At 40.1% G+C, this 18,795-nt stretch overlaps 1 protein-coding gene across 2 annotated transcripts in view; it reads left to right on the plus strand.

The window, feature by feature from the left end:
• Window positions 1-18,795, plus strand: part of LOC134536958 (formin-like protein) — a 123,766-nt gene that overhangs the window by 43,108 nt on the left and 61,863 nt on the right. For both annotated transcript variants that reach the window (XM_063377071.1, XM_063377070.1), the window contains exon 2: window positions 4,819-4,902. In XM_063377071.1, coding sequence (XP_063233141.1) covers window positions 4,819-4,902 — 84 coding nt within the window. The remainder of the gene's footprint in view (window positions 1-4,818; window positions 4,903-18,795) is intronic.

Genomic DNA, 18,795 nt, shown 5'->3' on the forward strand with positions numbered 1-18,795 from the left:
CTCTATAGTCCTTGAACCAAACCACTACAACGCTTACAGTTGATACTATTAAAATTTATAACTGGGACATTTTTCAATGGACATACTGTGTTATGGAGATGGGCCTTACCGGGGGAGCTGGGGGTATATAGAATAGCCAATTAAAAGGCCGGAACATTTTAAAATTTTACTCTCAAAAACAATGTTTTAAGCCAACCTGGAACTTGAAATTAGACCATTATTTTGTAATGTTTCTTAAGAAATTTTTATGTTTTTTCTAGAAAAATTTTACTCGTGTTTGTTTCATTAATTCTAACGGTCAATTTCCGGTGAAATCGCGTCATATGAGGAATTAAAATCTTTGAAGGAGTCTATTAAATGAAATCATGAAAACTCAATTGAAATCGAAATGTATTGGTCAGCACCTTAAATTAGATGCTAGTAAAATATAAAATTTTCATTTTAAATCAATGGCCATATTTTCAACGGAATAACTAGACAAACAAGGATATTAAAAATTAAAAGAAAATTTACGGGTAGGGCCCTGGGCATTTGCCCGTCTTGTTCTGCCTTGGAGCCGTCCCGGGGTTCAAGTGTGTGTGCGGAGGTTCGAATCTCATGGTACAGGGCAGTCAAAATAATGGCGCATTGGCAACAATCTTAGTCCGCTTTTTTTGTGTGTACCATGTTGGCTCTCGTATTGCATTTAGGAATGGAACGGAAGTAGCATTTGTGGGGGATGGCGCGAACCGAAGTTCACAAGCCAAAGGGAAACATAACATTAACTGTTAAGTGATTTTTTTTAAAAAAAAGAAGTGGAGTATTTTAATGAAAAGTCCTTGTCGAAAAACAGGTCCAGTGTCGGTGTTTATATTTTGACGAGTCTTTTTCGCTTTTATTGGAGCCGTTTCTGTATATAGTTAAACTTTCACTCTGCAAATCGAATGATTCGATAGTTGATGTAGCTGCTCTCTGAATTCTGGCGGCGTATGCTGAAACTACCTGTTAGTCCAGAAATTTTGTTGAAAACAAAATTTTCTTATACATATCAACGCTCGGCATTATTGTAAAGAATTCTATGTTAAATTTTGTTGTAGAGTTTCGTATTATAAGTGTATTTGCAACTTGAGAACGCATGAATTTGCTGTTGCCGGGGTTATATGTTTCACATCTTTGGCGAGTACTGAAAGACTCGCTCACACTTTTTTACTTGTTAAGCGTCTTGTGGACGAGGTCATTAGGACAAAACACTACACTGATAAAGAATATTTTGAAAGTATTAGATCATAGGCTATTGTAAGGAACTTACCCAGCATTGACCTGGAGTTATTTTCGGGATACCGTGGTTAATCAGAAATCAGGGCGCTTGGACCGGAACCAGTGTATTCCTCTTGCGACACCTCGCTTCATCCGTTAAAGGGGATTAGACCTCGCCATCTTTAAATTTAAAAAAAAACTTTGATACCGCTTGCAATAAAGCTTCCGTGCTGAATGTTTTGGCTCGACATGCCATAGGACTTAGCTTTGGCTACTTGTTGAAGTCAGCACTTGTGAACTGGTGTGATTAATCATGGTAGTTGTAGTCGCCCGCGTGAAATAATTAGTTATTTTCTCGCGGCGCTAACAGACTTAGACCCTGTTATTATATATGTGGTTTGCAAGAAGGTATGAAAGCTCTGGGAGATAGGATTTATGCTTTGAAATTCCAAATATTTGGATCACTTGTTCCAAATTACAATTATAGCAAAAATATGAAAAAAATTATGATGGCGGGATGGCCTCTAAGCGCAAAACTGTGGATTAATCGAAGTCTTCTCGTCGTCTAACCATGAGATTTTATTTGTGGCCATAACATTATATGTCGGAGAGATGAAGATAAACGTGTAATGCAATTTCCTTGAGTGCTTTCAAGAATCAGATCTATACCGGTTGTTTCATGCCTTAAAAACTAAAAACACACTTTTAAAGTCATCTTCACTTAAAAAAAGTTTTAAAAAGAAATACTGCAACAAAACTACTCAGCCTATGCCTAAAATGCTTTTCGTTAACAAGCACAGCTTTGATTACTTGAGAAGTTTTTAAATAGCGTGGTTTTTTTTCTGAAGCTCTATATTCCGTACTCCGCATGTGTGCCCAGGTAGGCGAAGCCCTTAAAGTACATTGCAGTCGCTGTCTTGGCATTTCGCTCTTTCCCAATCCCGTGCAAGCATTTCTTGTAACGCTTAAGTGGTGAATTTCGCGTAAGGAATTATTTGATAGTCATGATTTACCGCACGAGAACATTGCATCTTCCATATTCCCACATTAATTATCAGTCATTGAGTTTTCACTTTGAATTTTTCTTGAAAAAATAATTATGGTACATTTTCGTGCCGTGAGAAAACCTCGCTGTGGTACGAGATGCTCAATGCTCAATAATGGCAGGAGTACCATGATGAATGGTACGCCGGGCAACCCTGATATTCGCTGGGCCTCACCTGGGCGTGTCGACTCTTACCTCGAGGCTGGTGTCACGATATGCATTTATGCCGCTGCGGCTAAGATTTTTGCAACTTTTATTTTTTGCTGGATTTTTTTTTCGACCGCTTTTCTTAGAGTGCACAATGCATGTATCTCAAGAATGCATTAAGTAAATTTATCAAAATCAAAAATGTAAACAACTGATCTAAAAGAAATCACGGAGTAGGAACTGGCATACACTCGGTTTCAACCACTAAGTCTGATACGGACCTTAGCGTTGAAGTTTGGGCATCAACTTATTGGAATTTGGGATGGTTGAGGAGGGAGGATACCTGAATTTTGGCAAGCAAGACACGTGGAAGATGTTGTTACGAACAATTGGCTTTGTTGAGGTACTCCAGCTTTCTCAACCCATCTGGGTTGCTTCTCCGTCTCTTCGTGATTATCTTGATGTCGCTGTCGGCGAGACGTTAAAATCCCATGGTTATTCTTATCTGTCTAAAGAAAAGGTCGACCACTGTATTGGTAGGGTAAGATTGAATAAAACAATAAACAGTTTAGTATTTTTTTAATCATGCTCATACTGTTACATCTTTTCCTGTTAAAAACATTTTACAGTAGGAGTGTTAACTTTTGTATAAAACTTACACTGTTTTGAATTTTAAAAATGTTTAAGGCACTAAATAAACTAAAAAAAAAGTACCTCCATTTACCCAGAGTGGGGTAAATTTTAATTATGGCTCCAAACCCTATTTTGATTCATCTTAAATTTTAGGGTAAACTATTGGTACTTTAACAATGATCAAAAACTTTACATTAAACATACTTTCTCTAAAAAAAATTAAGTAACAAAATTGTTATATAAATAATTTGACATTTATATTCGGAATCATAAAAAATCTGATAAAATCTTGTATTTGTACATTCTTTAGCAGATATCGAACATAAACTTTTTTTTATTGGTTTAAAATGTATTATATATTTAAAATCCAAGTATCACAAAAATACAAATTTTCTTTTTAAATTTTATCTTATATAAACATTATCGATTAACTCCATTTGTCTGTTAATCTCATATGATTTTAACGTATCCTGAACAAGTATAGGTTTCATGAGATATACTTATCTTCACAATTTGTATATTCTAGTTTTTTTTTTTACCTAACTAAATTTTTTTTTATCTGCAGTCCGGGTTAAAAAAAAAGGGGGGGTGTTTGTCCTATCTTCGTCTCAGGCCGAAGCCTTCATGCCTAGTCATGCTGGGTACTAGCCGTGCTGAGAGGGGATCGCATGGATCGTGTTATTGCATCTTCTTACTACACCCGATCGCTCTGTTAACAGAGCAGGGAGCGTGTGTGGTAGCAGAGCGTGGTTGACCTGACCACATCGTCTCTCCGATTGCTGCTCCCGCCGCGCCTTGTGGTCGGCGCCGGCGCCACCTCGAGGCCTCACTCCCTGTGGGGACGCACGTCGGCACACGCACAAACACCGACACCGACAAACACTGCTGGCTCCGCCTTCATTAGACGAGAAGCTCCAGGCTAGATAAGGTTTTTTTTACAGATTCTCCCAACATAACTTGTAATAAAACTATGTAATTTTGGACCAAGAAAGTCTAGAATAGAAAAAAAAATGTCACTGAAGTTTCTAAAAAGTCAAGATTTTTCTTTATTGTAAAAGTTGGAATTTCCATCTCATTGTGTCTAAACATGAATGTGATATTTAATAGTACACAGCATGAGTATGAAAATGATAATGCCAGCACGGTAGGTATAGAAAAAGCGAAAAGTACGTTTGTATTGTACAAAAGGAGTGCCAACCGAGTTCGAATTACACTAGCTTTTTATCTCCAGCTCAGCGAGTGTCGATTTCTTAGAGGCTATATCATACAATTGAATATATATAATTATAATTATTATGTTATATATCCCCGGGACCCTGACTGACCAGCCAGAAACGCTCAGCACTGAATCAAACAGGTCGGACGCTGGCACCAAGATAGATGGGGTGGAGAAGGGAATGTTTTTAACGCCTTGTGACGCCTTAGGCTGGTGTAACTAACTACCAATTTCTGCAGTTGCAGCTAAATTTTACTCACCTTTTTTTAAAAATATTCTTTCGACCACATTTCTTAGAGTGCTCTATGCAGGTCTCTTCAAGAATGCACCAGGTAAATTTATCAAAAGTGAATGTGTAAACTATTGATCTGGAAGAAATCTCACAGTAGAAACTGGCAACTGTTTAGACTTCAGTTAACACGGCCTCTAAGGGCCCCGAGGAATTGTGTTCTCTGTGTGTTTGCGTGTGTGAGTGAGTAGGCGGTTAACGAAGGCGGTGGGCTTGATGTCGGACTGATGACGCTTGTGTCACGTGTTCCAGGCCTCCATGGACCTGCCCCCCGACAAGGCGAAGCTCCTGAAACAGTACGACGACGAGAAGAAGTGGGACATCATATGCGACCAGGTGAGTGCTGGGGACTTCTTTGATGTGTAACATCTTGGCTTTTGGTATACGGCATTTGGTAGGAGTTATTTTTAGCGAATGGAACGGAATTCGAGAATGAACGGAAATGTGTAACCACTGTGCTGCCATCTGTGAATGTCTCAAAAATCTCGAAAATATGGCGGATCCGCTTGAGTCATTTACACCGCGAATAGGCATTAAAAAAATATAATAATACAACTATCCTTTAGTATTTTGTTTTAATTTACAGTCATTACTGACAACTTAAAAAATACGTTAGAATCCTGGAATTACAACCCTTAGTTAACATTGTAATCTAGAGATATGCATATTCATCATACTGTAGAGACACAACAAATTGATAGTCTACATATTTTTAATGCTATGAAAAATTAAAGAATTTCGTGATTAGATTTTTACTGTTATATCTTAAATGTTGAATCAGCTCAATATGGTTAAGGTTTGTTTGTAAAGTTCCAGTTTAATATTTTAATTTTAAGAATTCTATGTTAAATTTTGTCAGAGTTTCTTATTATAAGTGTATTGGCAACATGGGAACACATTAATTTTTGCTCGTTACCGAGGTTAGCTGTTACACATATCTGGCGAATTCTCAAATACTCGCTCACATTTTTTTTTAACCATGGAGTTGGGAGTTGCCAGGAGATGGCCTGCAATGACGTAGTTGAACTCAATTTATACTTCACTATCGCAATGTTGCGACATCCAAAACACTGCAAGAAATGGTGATTGACCACTCCTGATGGCTAATAAGTATGAATTAAAATCCCCGACGTTAAACACAGCAACGACCATAAAGTACAGTTATTTAAATAACTGTCCCTACAATGCAAACTCTACGCTTCAGCCAATGTTTTGGGTGTCTGTAAACATGTTGCAGACCATCATGTGGACGAACAGCGGCTTCACCCACTATCCAGGTAGCTTTTGGCAGTCCTTGCCTTCCAGCAGATCCAACCACGCGTTGAAATATGATTTTACAAGTATATTTAATGCAGGATTTTTCCTGAAAGTAATTGGATCGATACTGGCAAAGATACTTATTTGCAGACAACGTGCCTTACATTTAAAAAAAAATATTCCAAGTAGGGCCCTTGTGAAGTCCCACAGCGCTACCAACGATATTCCCATTGCTCGTATGCCCCATGGAACTTCTTCTCTGGGATGCTGCGAAGTTACCTCCTCGTGGCGTCTTGAATGATTGGGATGATCTGAAAATGACGTCCTTTCATGGCCCTCTTCAGCCGGGAGCAGGGACGTCGGAATGTTTTCATGAGTTGGGGGGGGGGGGGGGGGGGCGAAAATATGTATCACACTTACCTCGGTCCTAGAGCGGGGGGTCCGGGAAAATGTGGAATTTTAGATGCAAAATTGTGTTATTTAATGAGTTTCCGAACCAAAATATATTAATTATACCATTCCAAGAATTTGATGACGTAGTACGGTATGTATTAAATACTACTTTGACAGTAGATGTAGTACAATTGAAATAAAATACCCACCATCTAGGAATTTGCAATCATTTTACAGTATATTGACAATCATAAATTTGATTTTCTAATGTGATCATCAATGCAACGTTTGTAACTACTGGTTGAGAAAAATACTACTAGGACCAAACATTTATTCTGGGAAAAGGAGGGGGGCGAAATGCTACTCTCGCCCCCCCCCCCCCCCCCCATGCATAACAGCACGGGGGCGACTCGCCGGGAGAACAGAAAAAAGTCGCACGGAGACAGGTCTTGGGTGTAGGCAGGCTGTGGCAAGGTTTGGATTTTTTTTTTTTTTTTCTTGACCAGAACTCCCTGGTCGCCAAGGCGCAGGCGCTGTGGCTCAACGTGTTGTCATGGTGAAGGATCCAGCTGTCGTCAGTCTCGGGACGGACGCGATGAAGTAGTTGTTGAAACTGGTTTTTAAAAATTAAATCGAGTTACGTCTCTTTTATTTGCGTTTCATCACCAGAAAAAAAAATATCTACCAACACACAACATTAATAAAATAGGACCAAAGCACTTTACTTAATTGGCTAGGGTTTTCACATTCTAGAAACCCTGGAAAAAAACACAAAAAAAAACAGGGCAAAGTCATGGCAGTTGTAGTAATGGGCCAAGAAGAGACAGACGATTTACTTTAATGCCTAGAAAAGTCATGGAAATTCCCCAGTGGTAGTAATACGAGGGGAAATTGTCATACTACAGTCTGATATCACGCAGTCTCTGATAGCATTTTTTTTACACGTGGTGTTTTAATGCATAATCATAGTACACACTATAAAATGGCGTATGCAACTTCGCAACTGTTTTGTTATAGGACACCTACTGTGTTCGTCGGTGTTGTCCTCGTGTTGTCCGTAGTATCCTGTTTATCTTTAAATGTGTGTTCGTATATTTGCTGCGTTGACAAGGTTTTGTTGTCTCTTCATTTACATTCGTTCAAACTGTCTGGTCGTTGCTAGCCCACTGAGTTAGTGTGTGCTGTTAATTTTTTCATGACTAAATTCCTTCCACGGAATTTATTGCGTGTCTGATTTTTAAGTTTGAATGTGTTTGTGTGTGGTGTCGTGTTATGTTGTCCATAATACCTGTTTAGGTACTTCGTTGGATTTATCTGTTTGAAATAGCTGATTTTGGCTTGTTCTCTGTGGGTTTGGTTTGTTTCTTTTTCCCTTGGAATTTTTTCCTTGACAGTGCAAAACTACAATAGCGTATTGCGTGTTTGTATTAAATGAAAATTCCCTATTGAATGAATCATTTAAAGAACGTGTTATGCAACGTTCTGTTTTAATTAAAGTAGGGAACTAAGCCAACGTATGGGGATGGAATTATCTGAATGAATTTTCTTTATTTCATAAAACTGCAAAATGTGTTAATCATTTAATAAAAAAATTGTTTGTCTGTAAAGTCGGTTTACGGACGATAGTTTAACGTGACGTCATAACAAAGCATTGATGAAATGATTTCATACTTTATGAATAAAATTGAATCATTTTTATTTTAATAATAAAAGAATAAATACTTGAAATTATACTAGTAATCAGATTTTTAAAATGCAAGAATAATTAACCTTTATTGCCGAAATTGTTGTTGTAATAAGCAATGAAAACCACATTAACTTTTCACTTTACTTGATAAACAGTCGAGTGGAAGAGAGATAGATGCGGCGCAAGCGTACAATGAGCGTAACGGGACACAGCGTAACGGGACACTTTTTCGTGCGTGCAGCCGGCGTTCATCGATTTATTAGACGTTGTCACGTCAACAATTAGTCACGGTTGTTTTAAATATTGGTTGGGGAAATGTTGTAACAGATCTGCGTCGCCACCCCTGGCGGGTGGATACAACAGTTCTGTTGGTAGATCGCGAGTCGGGTCTCTGCAGCCGTCGTTACTCTATGGCGCGAACTCCCTCACGACGGAAGGCCGGGGGACGGTGTGAAAGTGACCCCTCGAGCCGCGATGGTTCCCCGCGGCACCGCGCTCCTGCGGGGAGTTGGTCGTGCGTGAAGTTGCATCAGCGTGCAGGCCTGCCAAGCTTCCCAGCAGAAACTACTACTCCTCTCGACCGCATCCACATCCGAACCTGTGGTTTTCAATTGTGAAATTTACGATGACCGAAAGATCTGAAAACTAGGGATTCGCGGAAGACAACTGTTAAGTCGCCGAGTCAAACTTTATAAATCAACTGAATAATGAAAGCAGTTTTTACCGAATTTGCCGTATGATTCTACTAATATGGAGCAGTTTCAACTACTTATAATTTAGTGTTTGAATATTATGGCATTTCGTGTGTGAAACATGAATCCATAATGAGCTTTCTGGGGGTCAGCCGCGTCGAGGTGGTTGACTGTACCGACGCGACGTTTCGCTCTGCATTGCAAGCAGGCATCGTCAGGGCTGAGAAATCAATTCAGTCAAATCAACAGTTGATTTTCTCAACCCTTAATGATGCATGCTGCAGCGCAGAGCGAAAGTTGCACAGTGTGCCTATGATAATTTTTTTTTCTTTGCTTTTGTTTGCTGTTTTAATGATTTTTTAAGTGAACTGAATGGTTTCTTACAATTACAGTAATGTGATTTATTGTATTTTTAGAATAACATACAGTTTTACTCTATTGAAATTAATTTAATTTGCAAAACTGCATGTTTAATGTGTTTTTTCCCCGACAGACTTGACCTGTTGTGAAAATTATTTAGCTGATATGTTTATACAAATATGACATAAATAAGTAGGTATGTAAATATTCTAACATATTTACTTTTTTTAAATCAATTTAGCTGACAATCTTTGAAGTTAACAAAGCTTTTAGGTATGGAGCAGGTGTGTTTTTTTATACAGTCTGAACTTTAAAGTATAAACAATATTTCATGAAATGTTTCTCAAATTCCACTTATCAAAACAATGCAACTTATTATAAAGCATGCTAAACTTAAAAATAAAATTCAAATAAACCTATAAAGTGGCACCAAGTTTAACGACACAAAATTTTAAGTTACTTTACTAAAAATTTAAAGTCAAATTCACACCTATCTTTGTTACAGATGCTAGAGGGAATATTATAGATACGGTAAAATTAATTGGAACAAAGGCAAAGCGTAAAAGATAACATGTGTAAACAATTATAATACAAATGAAAATTACATGATATACATGTTTCACAAACAACAAGAAATATCATATTTTTGTAATATGTATGTTACCTAAAAAAATATTTATGTATTAAAGTAAGCTATCACAACAGCTGACTAGTTTTAACATACTATTTAGCTTACTTCGTCATTATTCTCGGTGTCACTAGTACTTCGCGATCTCGCACAGACTGTGGTGATGTGAGGAGGTGGATTTGTCAACAAGCGCAATGCTTCAGAAGATAATCTTTTGTTTACCCTTTGTGGATGTTTTCTCAGGCCAGAGATAACAGTATGTGAAGAAATTAGCAGGCAATTAAGCAGATCCTGGTCTGTTGCTGATATCGAAATTTTTTCTTGTGTATCCTGCCCTGAATCGCTTGCACGCAGCGGTTTTTAAAACGGTCAACCATGCACGTTACAGAACGGTCTGAATGAAGTCTTTACGATAAAGTTTCAGTAACCACAACCCATAATTAAAAAGTCGAAAAAAAATAGTTGTCCCTCTAGATTGGTCATTTTGCATTCTGTGGGTCGGTGCAGTCTATCACACGGACGCGGCTGGACCTCGGAAGCCAAGAAAGCGGGAAGCCTTCATTTCACATACGAGAGAGCCACACCCGAAGTTCCCCGAAGTTCATGCTCGCTTTTTCCGTATCTTTAATGTAGCTATCCTAACCAAATCAACCGTCCACGATGTTTTAAAGTATTTATAATGTAGCTAACCTAACCTAATTGACCATTAGTATCCTTTTATCAACACATTTACAATGAACAAAAACAAAAACCCGAAGATGCACGATCGGGCGCTTGGCTCTCTCGTCTGTGAAAAGAAGGCTTCCCCAAGAAAGCTCGTGGGACAATGGTCGCGACGTCATGCAACCTACCTTAGTGAGAGCATGGTTTCTGAAGCCTTTTGGACAGAACAGGAGAGGAACGGCTGGTACAGGTGTGAAGAAACCACCGCCGTATTGGCTGCCTTGTTCCGCCGGGCACACACAGACACGTCGCAACATTTGGTCTGATGTTAGTTGAATTACACGTATTTACATAAAGGCAATGTACTCAGAATCAGACACGAGGTGACAACATCGAATGACTGCTCGCAACTTGGTCGCGAGCAAATGTCTGATGGCGGCAGTTAGTCAACAAAGGCAGGCCGTAGTGTGTACACACTTCTTTACACTGTGATAGTGTGTTTATAGCTGACTAGTTAAAAACCCGTTTATTTTTATCATTACTTTGAGTAAATATTCACTTAAAAGGTATTTTCTATTGATTTTTTTTCTCACATTATGGATCTGGATGTAATTTAAATGTAAAGTTTTGTTATAATTATCATTTTTGAACGGGCGCCTTACGTCTAACTAGTATGGGAAGAAATGACGTAACGCAAATACGTCGCGTCTTGACTTATTCTGCGTGTGCTCGAACAGTGTTTAGTGGCCACGTCTCCGTGTGTGATGAGGGACGGGAAGTGTTTGGCGCGGGTGGAAGGACCTCTCTCGCCGCAGCTATCTTCTGCTTATCGCTCTCGTTCCGGTGGACAGGGTCGTTACCACAACGCCGAAATACCATAACGCCGAATGTCAAAATTGACCACAACGCCGATAGCTAGAAAACTGTTGTGTACCACAACGCCGAAATAACAACTGAATGAATTTGTGTGTGTTTCTTAAATTTACCTTAACGTCGAAATACCACAATCAAACCTAACCCTACCTAACCAAACCTAGCGTAATATAACTTAACCTAACTTAACCTAGCCTAGTCTTATCTAACCTAGTCTAATCTAACGTAGTCTAACCTAACCTAGTCTAACTTAACGTAGTCTAACCTAACCTAACCTAACCTAACCTTTGTGGCAGTCCTGCAATGACATTTTTCGGCGTTGTGGTACACAGCAGTTTTCTAGCTGTCGGCGTTGTGGTCAATTTTGACATTCGGCGTTGTGGTGCGTCTGCGTCTGTGCTGTGCTGTGGGGACACACCCCCTCCGCCCTCCAGTCGAGTTCAGGCCTGAGCTGGTTTGATGCGTGGTTCGACCATGGTTGTATCGAGAGCGCTGAGCGGCGATCATCGGGAACTTCGGTGTGAACCGACTCTCGGGTGGCTTACTAGCGGCGGTCTCTGGATCGACACTGCACGAGCAGTGGCAGGCATTTTCACAAACTATATGCGGGTTGATTTAATCAGACGTAAATATTTACAGTGTTATTTACAAAATTAAGATAATATGTAAAAAAAAAAAAAATTAAACGTATTCTAGTATTTACATCTCGTTTTCACGCGAAATACCCACATTTTAAAAGTTTGAACTACTTTACATTTTAGTTTAAAGTTTTAATATTTTACTTCGTCATGATTACTGTCCATATTAAATAGAAGTTTTTTTTAGTCAAAACCTATTCATATTGCCGACTGATTATTTTTTTTTATTGAGACTGTGTTTTCAGTCGTTATTAAAGTTCAAAAGATAATACAGCGACTACATGTGCTGTTATCTTGTGGCAATCACATCAACCATTTGATTGCCGTCCTGTCGTCGCAGATTGAAAACGTATGAACTTCGGTTCACAAGAGCGAAAGTCGTTTAGTCCCAGAATGTGTTGGCGCAACTTTTAGAGGAATGATCGTTAGATCATTCTTTGGGAAAACAAAATTGGATCGAGGATCGAATAGCAGAATGGTGCAACTGGCAAGTAGGGTGACACAGGAGCCCCCCCCCCCCCCTCCTGAAGTTATAAAAAACAAATAGCGAGATCTCGGTGAAGGCTATTTTGGATGTTAGAACACCTGGAATCGCAAATCACAAAAACAGTGATGCGTGTTTAGAATGATGATGTAACTATCCAAACCCCTTGTTGACTTAAAATTTTTAATGCTTTTGTTTTGAATTTCCTCCCGAAATAAATTCTGTAACCGCCACTGGTGTGACTGTCACTAAATATAGCCTATGCTGCCCTTGCTGTTATTTTAAACCAACGATTATGTTTATGCCAACATCAATGTGGTTTTCACATGAAAAGCTTATATATTTTTTTTAATGATGTAACTTAAAAATCAATTTATTATTATTTACAAGTCCTTTGAATCATACAACCTTCGACGTTCATGTTCAAATATAAACTTTTATGTACATTATTTTTGTGTGCCACAGTTGATTCGTTAAACAAACTAGTTGATAAAAATAGTGTGCATACATTAATAGCCAGCAGTTTTTAAGGGGCCCGTCAAGCCAGGGTTGTATTTGTGACAGTGAGGCGGGATGATGCATAGCGCGACGCGCGCCGGTGCTTCTAACGCGATATCACCTCTAAATGCAAGACCGTGGACTGGTGTATAGGGTGTATATGGCGGAGAAATGTATTTAAAGGTGTAAAGCGCAAGACACTTGAGTGCTTTTCAAGAACCTGTAGTACCGGATGTTTTATTCCTTAATTATTATTCTGAATACACACGTTTTAGCTATCCACTGTTATAAAAATAAAGTTTATAAAGTAAATGCGGAACTGAGCTGCTCATCCGCCCTCGTTATATTCTTATGTGCTTTTCGGAAACATGCGCCACTCTGATATCTCGAGCCGTTTCCACGTTGCTTGTTGTTTTTCCCCCCCAGAAAGTGTGCTCAGATAGGCGGGGCCTTAGAGGAAGCCGTGGCCAGCCAGGATCAAGCAAGGAGGCTGCTGCTGCTACTCTTGTTTGATGTCCGGGCAGTATCTGCTCTCCGGCGCTCACGGACGGCTTGTGTCCCGCGGTGAATCCTCTCTTGATGGATGGCCTGTACGCGCGAGCCCTTCCCCTTGCAGCACGCGTCTATTCGCGCCTGCCAAGGGCAGTGTTCCTGTCCGTCTCCCCCCCCCGATGCAGCGCAGCTGAGACGACACGTGGCGCTTCGGCAGACCTGCATCTTCCGATCACGGCCGAAAACTGCCGGTTTACAGCAGGAAGATAGGGTTAGCATAGGCGATGACTCGTCATAGCGTGATTTAAAAGTGAATCGTTTGGAAGTGGGAGGGGAATAACGGGGGGGGGGGGGGGGGGGGGGAAATATAGTCAGACAACAGTAAGCCTCTTTGCAGGTCTATTCGTCGCCATGTTTGTTACAATAATTGTAAACTTAGCGTGAACCTACATTGTGTACTTCTGTTCAGTTTAAATGTTCAATTGGAATTTTTGAAGTGTGAAGTGTCACTTGTAACGCACGTTGCGGCAACGCGACGCAGTACTCGACGACATCAGTCTCCGCGCAAGAAGCCCGTCGCTCGCCAAGGGGTCACCAGCCCTCTTCACTCCGCCGACTCAGAGGCCTCAGACACCTTAGGGAATGGTCTCATAATTATTGACTTGATGTAAGCTTTTGGACATACGTCATTGCTAAGCACTTTTTCTGTAGAAAACTAAAAAAACATAAATTAAGCAAAAATTCCTGTTGTCAACATGATATAAACACCACATAATTCCATAACAGGAATATGGTCAACAAAAGAAAAACAAAGAAAAATTGACTAAGGGAACGAAAAAAAAAAAATAAACCTCAAATGATGACAGCACAAAAATATTGAACCCAAAAAAAAATCAGCACAACAGTTGAAATGAACAAACAAAAACATGACAAGACGAAAAGACTAAACAAACACAATAGTTTTCCAAAATAGAAGGGTACGAAGGAAACAAAACCCGCAAATGATGACAGCACAAAAATATTGAACCCAAATTATTAGAAACGAAACAAATGGATATGAATGTAACCAAATGAAATGAAATGAATTGAATCCTAGTGGAAAAAATCTAAAATATCTAAAACACAATATTTTATACGAAATTAAATGTTCCCAATTGTAATGAAATAAATGAAAGAAATTAAACCACTTGAAACGGAATCGAAATAAACCATATCTAATGAAATAAAAGATTTGAATTGAATTGAAACTAAACGAATTGAATGTATTGAATGGAGTCGAATATAATCAAAAGTAAATTATTCAGACGTAATTAAATGATAAATCTTTCTACATACTAAAGGTTCAATAGAAATAGTTTGAAACGAAAAAATAATAATTGTAGATTAAAAAGAACTAAATGAAATGAATTAAAACGTAATGTATTATACAAAATGAATTGAAACCAAAATAAAATAAAATGAAAAGTAACCAAATGTAATGAAATAAATGAAACGAAGTGAAATTACATGAAACAGAATAAAAAGAAACCAATTTTAATAGAAACGAATTTCAATGAAATAAATGAAATGAAGTGTCGGCGTCATCAGGGTCGACCTGACGTCCGAAGCTCCCAGAACAGCGGCGCTCTAGTTACGTCGCTCCACGCGGTGGCCTCTGGGAGCCCGTAGAATTCTCGTAGAGGGACTGAGGGATCGATGACAAAGAACAGTGGGAGGGTGAAGTGGGGACAGGGGAGTAGCGAGGACCCCACTAATCCGATAAGGAATGCGTTACGTCAGTGGGCCGGCGGACCGCTAGGAGGCCCACTAGGCTGTCTCGCGGTCCTGCCTATAGGAGGCCTGTGACATATTAATGCCAAGAGAATATTTTCCTCGGGAGAGAGAACTTTTGTTTGGCCCCGCACTTACTGAAATGTTTACGAAGTCCGTGTTGTCAAATGCTTGTATAGTGTGTTTCTGCCTCTTGTGGTCTATGGGCCAGGATACTCTTGTAACCATGACTAGGCCTTAGTATTCCCTCATAAGTTGGAAAAAATAGTATCTCTACAATGAAATATATCACAATTAATGATATGGTCTAATTTTCTGTTTACAGTGCAGTAAACCTCAAAGTTAACATTATGTACATCGTGCGGGTGACGTCTGTAACTCATTAAATGGCAATTTTAGAGGGTGAAAGAAATTTGTGTGCCGTGGAGTTAATTTAAGTTTTTTTTTATTCTACTTTGAAATTAAATGAAACAACACACACACATATACACAGTTTAGTCCTTCAACTGTTAAACGCCGATACTTCGAAGACGATTCATAACACAGCAATGGCAAACGAGTCGCGAGAAATGTAGGCAGGTTTCAAGCGCGGCTCCAGAAGGGGGGCGGTGGGGGCTATAGCCCCTCCCGAGACCAATTTTATTGATTTAGTGTATATTTATGTTTACTGAAATATTAAATTTAATATGTAAAACTGTTCTCATCGAAAGTTGCATGGCAGCTACTAAGGTTCTGTATTTGAATCCTGTAATTTGTAAATAATATTCCGAAGCCAATATCTGACCACTTTCATTTTTTTGCAACTACGACCTTTCTTTGTGCGATGGCCCCATCCCGAAAAGTCATCCTGAAGCCGCCATTGGCAGGTTTACAATTTGACTCGCCGTGCCAGAGCGAGCGAGCGAGCGAGTTCGTACTCGACGAGCGGCAGGGGCGCAACAACGGGGGGGGGGGGGGGGGGGGGGGAAGGGTATTTTGACCCCCCCTCCCCCCTCTGAAACCTTGAAGTGGGGGCAAACGGGGACAAAGAAAGTGCTGTGTAATCAATTTTTAGATAATAAAACTGCTTAAATAGCACCATTTTCCACCTTGAAATACAAATTTTCCCGCGGACCCCCCACTTCAATAGGGGGGGATCGATGATTCTTTATAAAAACGTATATTGCCCCCCCCCCCTTTTGGAAATTTAGTTGTTGCGCCCCTGACGAGCGGAGTCGCGGGCCAGTGGCGAGTGAGGGCTGGCTCGACGTAATCGAAGCGTTTACGCACCCCGCGGTGTGTTGGACCATCCTCGGTCCTTATCCGGGGCGCATCTGGACGTGACAGCTGCGCGCCTCCCTATGCGGGCGTGCGCGCAATTGCTTTTTTATTTTTTTTCCGGCGCCCGCCCACCTGCTGCTGCTGTTCCGGGTCGATAAGGGCGGCATTGGCACGCGCGTCTAATGTGCAATTTCCTGCTCCGCGGCACAATTGCACCGAACTGGGGGGGGGGGGGGAAGCCTTCATTTCACAGACGAGAGAGCCACACCCGAAGTTCCCCGAAGTTTACGTGATTTCACAGTATCTTTAATGTAGCTGTCGTAACCAAATCAACCGTCCACAATGTTTTAAAGTATTTATAATGTAGGTATCCTAACCTAATTTACCATTAGTAATCCTTTTAACACCGCCATATTTATTTACAATGAACAAAAAAGAAACCCGAAGATGCACGATCGGCCGTTTGACTCTCTCGTCTGTGAAAAGAAGGCTTCCCCCGAACTGGCGTGTGGTTGTGCCACTGGGAATCGCGAGGTTGTTAGCAGCGGATAGCGACTCAAAATATCGTGATAGCTTATAGTTAGCTAATTCTTTTGTAAATCACAGAGAGCGTTAATACTTATAAGTAAATACAATTGAAATATTTTTGGTTTTATTAAATGTTTATAAAATTAATAATAAATAGTAGTACTAAACAATTATTATTTAATATTATTGTTTGTTAAATGTGGGATTTTTTTTACGGTATTGTGTTACCACTTCTATAATATCTGAAGAAAATGAAACTAGCAAGTATATAGTCCATAATGTAAAAATCCTTTCAGCTTTCTAAAATTGTATCTAGTATCCTGGTAATAAACAATTGAGCCGGTTGTTATTATTATTATTATTATTATTAATAATAATACTGTTCTACGCGAATCTGATAGTTTTTTAGTGCCTACGTTCGAACTTAAAATAACCGTTGACAATCGATTTTTTTTCAATACAGTCTTGTCTACTTTCGATCATGTTACTTCAATTGTAGATTCATAGATGGCATTGTAGTCGGCGATTGTATGCGGGTACACAAAAACAACGTTCAGTTTTCAGTCTTTCAAAAGAATGGTCCATTGATTGATATTGCGTCTGGCGAGCTGGAAACGGACCGGCAGACGCACGTTAGGCGGAGCCCTGCGGTACCGAATAGTACCGACTCAGCACGGCCCGTTTACACACAAACGTTTCTTAAAAAAAACATAAATCATAGCTCGCTAGGTACTACGTGGTCCGCATAATTTGAACGGGTAATAGCACTCGAAGGAAAACTCTTTTATTATTTTTTTTTTACCTCCTTGGACGCACCCCACTGAAACTTATTTCCTCCCCCACTTCCCCTCTCTTATCCGCTTACCCCTCTTGTTCCTCCGCACCCCTTATTCCTCTTGCGTATTGCGAGCAAGGCGTTTGATGTGAACTACAGCTGTGCCACTTCATTTTGCTTTTTTATTTATGTCATTATTTCCGTTATTTCTAAAATACTCGGAACATGTGAACCTTTTTTTGTCACCATAAAAGTTAAGATTTCCTCATACCTGGGAATATTTCTTTTTTTAGGGAGGGAGGGGGGAAATTCAGAAGTCACATGTAAGTCCGTTTTCGTTTTTGCCTGTATCATCTTCATAAACATACAGTTAAAATGTATGCGTACTACCCACTGTGGTACTATAAGGCGTTTATAAGCAAAAGTTGAGAAAAGCGGAATCTGTCTTTAATGTTGCAGATTGGTATTTGCCTCCTACACCCGTTTGGGCAGCTCGTATCTCGAATCTTACCGACGATCAGGGCGTAAATGACGGCACTTGACCTGAAAGAACTCTGCTATACCGCTCCACCTCCTGCGTGCCCCGAGGCAGTCGTAATTCGAATGGGCGAGTATGAATAATGCAACACGGAGGCGGGTGGAGGTCTCTCGGAATTCTAGACTGGTGGCGCTCTAACAGGGGGACGCACCACAACGCCGAAATACCACAACGCCGAACGTACAATAACACCGAATACCATAACGCCGAATGTCAAAATTGACCACAACGCCGACAGCTAGAAAACTGCTGTGTACCACAACGCCGAAATACATTAACACCGAAAAATGTAATTGCAGGACTGCCACAAAGGTTACGTTAGGTAAGCTTAGCACACACATTCATTCAGTTGTTTTTCATTTTGCTCCTGTGGCCCCCCCTTCCCCGCAAAATCATTTTTCGGCGTTGTGGTAATTCGGCGTTGTGGTACACAGCAGTTTTCTAGCTGTCGGCGTTGTGGTCAATTTTGACATTCGGCGTTATGGTATTCGGCGTTATTGTACGTTCGGCCTTGTGGTATTTCGGCGTTGTGGTAACGACCCCTCTAACAGCTGCCAGCGGGCCGATTCTGGCCCACCGAATCTCTGCCAGTGGCCACGACACTAACAGGAAATCTCCGCCAGACTTCTAAATAAACTGAAATCGAAGAACCAGAAAATATCGAACACTTCTTAGCTTTCTGAGTTGATACCA

Source organism: Bacillus rossius, chromosome 11 (genome assembly GCF_032445375.1).
Source record: "Bacillus rossius redtenbacheri isolate Brsri chromosome 11, Brsri_v3, whole genome shotgun sequence".
NCBI lineage: Eukaryota > Metazoa > Arthropoda > Insecta > Phasmatodea > Bacillidae > Bacillus > Bacillus rossius.